The 6879-nt window shown below is 47.5% G+C and overlaps 2 protein-coding genes across 2 annotated transcripts; one reads left to right on the top strand and one right to left on the bottom strand.

Annotated features, from left to right (window-relative positions):
- Positions 1 to 394: 394 nt before the first annotated feature.
- On the bottom strand, positions 395 to 2608 carry LOC119277898. Its single transcript, XM_037559248.1, has 8 exons — positions 2442 to 2608; positions 2289 to 2356; positions 2123 to 2187; positions 1901 to 1995; positions 1603 to 1711; positions 1465 to 1478; positions 907 to 1008; positions 395 to 813 (listed from the first exon to the last, which is right to left on the bottom strand). Exons 1-8 carry the CDS (start codon positions 2508 to 2510, stop codon positions 583 to 585), a joined length of 753 nt encoding a protein of 250 aa, XP_037415145.1. The 5' UTR covers positions 2511 to 2608; the 3' UTR covers positions 395 to 582.
- A 171-nt stretch (positions 2609 to 2779) lies between these two features.
- LOC119277897 (rust resistance kinase Lr10-like) lies at positions 2780 to 6202 on the top strand. Its single transcript, XM_037559247.1, has 5 exons — positions 2780 to 2981; positions 3333 to 3457; positions 3645 to 4673; positions 4762 to 4946; positions 5026 to 6202. Exons 3-5 carry the CDS (start codon positions 3976 to 3978, stop codon positions 6114 to 6116), a joined length of 1974 nt encoding a protein of 657 aa, XP_037415144.1. The 5' UTR covers positions 2780 to 2981; positions 3333 to 3457; positions 3645 to 3975; the 3' UTR covers positions 6117 to 6202.
- Positions 6203 to 6879: the final 677 nt, after the last annotated feature.

The following is a 6879-nucleotide window of genomic DNA, read 5'->3' as shown; positions in this document are numbered from 1 at the left end:
TTGAATTTTCTTGTAACACGGAGCACAAATCCCAGCATCGCCCAACGGTCGCGTCAAGGAGCCGGGAATGCTGTCATGTCACGGGGATTCTTCCAGGCCTCGGGATCAGAGTTGGAAAAACAAGATAGGGTTGGAAAAGCAATGTATTTCGTTATTATACTGTATTACTCGCATGGATCATGCGTGTGAGTTGGTACTAGGTCACTGGTGATGGATGTGGGGGTGTGGCGTGTGAGGCTTGAGGAGTGGAGTGGAGCACCCCCAAATGATTGATCGGGTAGTTCGAAGCCGAAGCCAAGGTGTCAGTGGATCATGCTCCAGACAAACTGGATAGGATTTTTCATCATTGCTGCGCTGGAGCCTGGAGCTGCGGCGCTGTCATCATGGGCCCATGTCTCCCCAAATCTAACGTGTCTGCATGCTCAGTGCTGCTACACACATATCTTCAGTGATGTGTCACCCGCAACCTGCAGATCATCTCTGGTGTTTTATCTGAACAATTGTTTGCCTGCTAATGCTATGCTGAATCTGGAGCACATTCATCAGGGAATAAATACACGGAGGCATTTCCTCTCTGAAGTATCAGGTGGAGGAGGCGGGCTGCTCTTCGGAAGGCTCTTCAGAGTCGGACTGCAACACGTCCGGAGCGTCCTTGGAGTCGGACAGCTCCACGTCAATAGCATCATCGGTGTCAGGCTCCTTCTCCAGCTCAAGGATCACATTGAACCCGAACGACGAGCCCGGCGCGAACGACGACTCCAGGTCGCCTTCCAATTGTGTCGTCGCGATTTCAGGGTTCACCTTGATGTTTTCCTGGGTCGGTTGCAAAGCCAGCGTCAGTTACTTCTGAATCCAAAAGTCAAAGGTTGGCTAGTCTGTTCTAATTTTTTATGAAGTGGCACCAACCTTCTTGACGAAATCGCCGACGGTTACGCTGAGTATTTCCTGAAGGATGAACTTGGTGACCCGGCTCTTGCCGAGCATCGACAGGAGAATGCTGCTTGGTATCTGGACACAGTACAGGGATTCAGAAGCTGTCGTCAGTTCTCGGTTCTTAATGTGGGGGGTTAGGACAGCAGTGCAGACTTGATAGTGTAGTTTATGTCTATGTCTAGCCGTGTCATTTCTTGATTGCAGTTAGTATTTAGTAGCCCACACTTTCGGTTGAAAATTTAGCCGGTAACAGTTGAGCGTACTCGGCGATGCTCGATGGAAACAAACTACTCCTGTCCTTAGGTGGTTTTATTTCTGAACAAGGACAGTGTTTTAAAAGACTTCACCATTCCGAGGAGGAGTTGGTTAACAACCATCTTGAAAAGTATGCGTGAAAGAAAAGGTAGCCTTGACTTACAATGCAATTAAAACTGGCAACCCCAGAAACTAAACCCCATTCAGAACGGCGGAATTTCAGACGAGAATCAGGGGAGTTTGCAAATGAGGCGTGAAAGGTTCATAGGCACTTACATTCGATGTTTTCCCTTCAATCATCCAACAGATATCCATGAAGAAAAACGGCAATAAAATTGTTAGAAGCTTCAGTGACTTGGAGCAAGCAAATATGTAAAATGTTTCTTGCAAGGAAATGGGGATTAATTGATATACCTCCCTTGGACCTTCTGAAACCTGGAACCGGCGGCGCATCCTTGGCCAGGCTTGTCAAGGCTGCATCAAACACCTTCTGCGTTTCCTTCCCGGGCAGCTCGATTCTTAGCTGCAGGCAACAAGTTCCCAGCATCAGATGAGTCAAGACCACTCAAAACATCTCTAGGTACATGTCCCATTAGTTGAATACAAATGTATGCATCAATGTATGTGACTAAGTAGATGTGGACAGCTTTTTTTTTTCTGAGTTGACAGCTTTAATTTAACATGGCTTGGCAGAGTGCACAAACAATCTCACATGGATCTTTTCGTCGTCGCGTTTGACAACGGTTGTCTTGAAGCTATCCAGCGAGAGCCCAGTCTTCTCGGCCTCGGCGACCGATGCGCCCCGACCTGCAGTTCTCTGAAAACCTCAACGACTCTATCTGATTCTGAAGGTTTTGCGTACCATTTGGAACATCACTGGCGGTGATAAATACATGTACTGTTGTGGACATTTGTTGCAGAAGTTGCAGCTCACCTGATCGAGCCGCCGAAACCGGCAGGAATGTGTGCCTCGCATTTCTCCCGGTAGAAACAAGCAACCTGGTACATTGACCGCCACCAGTTATCCTATGGCAAACTGAACACTGAAGCAGCAAGCAGAAACACATACAGCCATGGTCCATGGAAAATTCAGGTTTTACCGTTGGGCAGGCATGGGGCACTTGCAGGCATCACCAATCTTCATGTGGATATGAACCGGGTCAGCCGCCTACAGGGTTAAATCAATGGCAATCGCTCGTGAAACTCCTACGCTGCTTGCGTGAGGGTACGTACGGTTGAAGGATTAACGGAACCTGAAGCTGGGAGAAGCCGTGGCATCGTGGACCGAGCCGGAGCTTCGGAAAGGTCGCGGCTGAAGCCATGGATGCGGGAGGCGAGCTTCTCCGAGGTTTCGGCTGCGATTTGGAGGGGCGGAGCTGGGGAAGAAGGGGAGCCGTAAAATGTTATCCGAAATTATCTGCAGCAAGGAGAGAGGGAAGGGCAGACTCGCCTGCGTGGGCCACAAGACGGCAGACGCTGCTTTTCAGCCCAAGAGTCTCTTCTAGCTTTGCGAGTCTAAATGGGCCGTCTAGTTGGGCCTGTTCAAGTCGATGTGGCTTTCGCTGACATCATGATCCATGCTCCCCTCGGCGGCGGCGGCGGCGGCGCCTGGACGGCGGGTCCGGCGAGATGTTCGTGTAGGTGTGGTGGTCTCTTCGATTCTTTCCCTTTCTTCTCTCCTTGCTTCCTTGGTGGTTAGCGCCGGTGGCAGCGGCGCCGCTGCCGGTCACCACCGTGATAACCATCGCTGCTCCAGGCGCAGCCCGGGCTACCCTCCCGCCGGACTTGCTTAGGTATATACATCCACACTTTTTTCTTCTTCTGTAAACTATTTAAGCCGTTGCAAATCGCCCAGACCGGCTTGTTTGCTTCTTGCTGCAGTGAGCTTTCCTCTGCTGACTAGATCTTGCCTCTGAAGTCTGAACTGAACTGAACTGGTATCAGATTCAGAATTATTTTCATATCTGACATGATGACATCTCAGCATATCTGCATACTTACAAAAGCCAACATTTTCGTATGCTAGCAGCTACATTTTCATTCCTCGTTTCACTGGCGAAATTCTTGCCAATTGATTGACTAGCGTTATTTAGAACACATATAGTTCTGTTTGCCATGTAATAAGTGACCCATTTTTCCTCTAGCTGCAGTCAGCACCATGATGCTTTGGTACCCTTGTGTAGCCCTGTGTATTCTGAATGATACTTCGGGCGGCCCGAGAATGATGATGCTCAAATCTGATGGTCCGTCGCAGATAGCCACGGCCACGGTAATCCCTTCCCATTGCTTTCCTCTTATTTTTAGTATCACCCTAAATATTTAGAATAGGAATTGTAACTTCGCCCCCATTCTTATTAGTAGAAACCAAACTTCGCATAAAGTTTGTAAAAAACAAATAGGAGTGGGGCACAGACCTGACACTGACATGTATTACTTAATCCCTTGCCATATCGCAGCAGCTTATGCCGGCATCCCTGCCTGATGATACAGAAGGAGTCAACAAGGATCGTACATATATTGCACATCTTCTCTGTGATAACATATGGCAGCAGCGATGTGGACATTAACCATATCATACCAGGTCTTTCTACAGGCTCTTTTAAAATAATTTCCAGCACCCCTTTGTGTTTGTTTTCGCCCATCTCTCCTTACAGTGACATGCCACTACACTATGGGTGCATATTTTCTGCTCCTGGATCTTGTATTAATGGAGAGAGGGTTGCCCAGCACAAGAAGAGAAAGCCTACAATGAAGCCAGAAGAAGAGCTAAACAGTTGACTATCGTTGATGCCTCCATGGTGGTTCCTGGTGCATTTCATGGCTGCAATTCTTGCCGTTGATGTTCAGGGGCGATATGATACTACTGACAGGTACGCCTGTGATCCTTTCTCTTGCGGCCATCTCCAAGACATCCAGTACCCTTTCCGCCTGCGAGGAGATCTGCGTCTGTGCGGTTTGCCATCGTACGAGCTGGATTGCTCCGATAGCAAGGCTACAATTCGGATCAACACAGGGACGTACTTTGTCACGGATATCAACTACAAGCATTCTTACTTCTGGGTCGTGGACGCCAACCTGGACATGAGCGGCAGCTGCCCTCTTCCTAGCTGGGATCAGCGCCCTTATATATATGGCATCCCTGGGTCCGACGGCTTCGTCGAATTGTACCCTCGTTCTGTTACATGGGCTAACTTTGTGAATTGTTCGCGGGCGGTCACGGACAATAGTGACTACATACCGGTAGCTTGCCTGAGAACGAGGTCTTCTTTTGTCTATGTGTTGATTGACTCTCTTTATGTTGGAGATCTTAATCCTTACTGCGGGTACTTGGCTGTGGCTGCTTTGGGTGATCAGAGCGTGCAATATAGTAATGCAAGCCATGGTGTTTTGGTGGAAACCCTGAGGAGAGGATTTCCTGTTTGGTTTCCTTTGAAATATAAAAGGAGGTATGGGGGCTTCAAGGATTGCCTAAAGGATAAGATTGTGTGAGTTTGGGATCTATACACCGTCTGTTTTGGATATATCTATATATGTACACTGTGTGACTTTCTACATTTTCTCCCTTGTCTGCAGCCCAGTTCCAGGAAAACCAATGGCTAGTACTCTTGGCAACTGGGATTGGATATGGACCATTTTTACGGTTGATTCTGAGATCTTACATTGCGCATTTGGAGCAGACACTTTTCCTTCCAATGAACACCTTCGCAAACTACAGTCCTCAACAGTATACTCCATGTTGATATTGAAGTTGATTGCTGGTACATTGATAGAATTGCATATACTAGCTACACTAGTAGTTTCTTGGTGACCCCATATAAACTTGTTCTATATGTGCAGCTCTACGCAGGTTTGTGTTTGCTCCTCTGGTGGTACTGGTCTTCCTAGCCCACAAATACTGGAAAACAAGGATCACAATCGATGCGGTCGAGAAGTTCCTACGGATGCAGCAAATGATCGGCCCGACAAGGTATGCCTACACAGATATTGTTGCAGTCACAAGCCATTTCAGAGACAAGCTGGGTCAGGGGGGCTACGGCTCCGTGTATAAGGGCGTTCTACTCCCAGGCGATGTCCCTGTGGCCATCAAGATGCTTGACGGTAAATCCAGCTGCGACGGAGAAGATTTCATCAGCGAGGTCTCCACCATCGGTAGGATCCACCACGTCAATGTGGTGCGTCTGGTGGGTTTCTGCTCCGAGGAAATGAGGAGGGCACTAGTCTACGAGTATATGCCCCGTGGTTCTCTGGACAAGTACATCTTCTCGGTCGAAAAGAGTTTTTCCTGGGACAAGCTCAATGAAATTGCCTTGGGCATTGCCAGGGGGATCAACTACTTGCATCAAGGCTGTGACATGCAGATTTTACACTTTGACATCAAGCCGCACAACATCCTTCTTGACAGCAATTTTGTCCCAAAAGTCGCCGATTTTGGCCTTGCCAAGCTATACCCAAGGGATAACAATTTTGTGCCGTTGAGCGCCTTACGGGGAACAATCGGGTACATGGCTCCTGAAATGGTATCCCGGAGCTTCGGCGTCATATCCAGCAAGTCCGACGTCTACAGCTTCGGGATGCTGCTGTTGGAGATGGCTGGAGGACGCAGGAATGCTGACCCAAATGCGGCGAACTCAAGCCAGGCATTCTACCCATCGTGGGTGTATGACCGGCTAACCAAACATGAACTGGGTGAGATATCTGCTGAGATGCATGAGTTGGAGAGGAAGCTGTGTCTAGTTGGCCTATGTTGCATCCAGATGAAGTCCCACGATCGTCCGGCGATGAGCGAAGTCATAGAGATGCTCGAAGGCGGCAGTGATGTGCTGCAGGTGCCTTCAAGGCCGTTCTTCTGTGATAGTGGCCACACCCCCCTAGAGGATTCTTACCATTTCATGTCTGAGCTGACTGCCATTTCGGAGGAGGATGGGTAAAATCATGTTTATGTTCAATGTAATACATTATTACGATGTGACGAACTTATATGGTGAAAATTTGCAGAAATGGTTGTTATGTACTACGGAAGATGGATGTTTATATATGTATATATCATGCTTCTTGTGAATGTTCATCCGAAATCGAAACATATCATGTGCTCCAAGACTTTAAACCAAAGGTCTATTGAGTGTGACGTTTCATTTGTGCTCCCAACCTTAGGGTGATCTGCCATTGCCAGACGAGAAGGTATGTACAGCAAGAATTACAGAGGAAAAATGTACTCCGTGTGAAAGGCTCTGAACTGATGGCCAGAGCCTGATGATACCTCGTGCTGCAGGTTTGCTCTCTTCTACCGCTATTTGTTGGTTTGCCAGTTCCTAGTTCCTGATGGCACTGGTTGTTTTTCATTTTTGCTGCAATTGCTACTTTTAACAGATCAGCTAAGCACTTGTTTCTTGGTGAGGTTTGCTACCACCAAACTTTCTTTTGTGCAGCGTCCATATCTTTATTTCTACCTTATATGGATCTTTCTCCCAGTTGGGTGAATGTATACAGATGATATGATTCAATTTAAACCTAACCAAAGCAATCAACACTACACGGTCAGTATGTAATTATGTATCCATATAATTGAAAAAGTGCCACAATTTGCAATGGCCTCAAAATCTTGCATAAGACCGGACTAGATTTTTGCATAACTGGATTCTAGAGGCTTAAGGAGGCCTACTGTAACTATCTTGTATTTTCCTAATATTTATT

Source organism: Triticum dicoccoides, chromosome 3B (assembly GCF_002162155.2).
Source record: "Triticum dicoccoides isolate Atlit2015 ecotype Zavitan chromosome 3B, WEW_v2.0, whole genome shotgun sequence".
In the NCBI taxonomy this organism is placed as follows: domain Eukaryota; kingdom Viridiplantae; phylum Streptophyta; class Magnoliopsida; order Poales; family Poaceae; genus Triticum; species Triticum dicoccoides.
The sequence above is the reverse complement of the archived record's forward strand: the minus strand, read 5'-3'. Positions and strand labels throughout refer to the sequence as shown.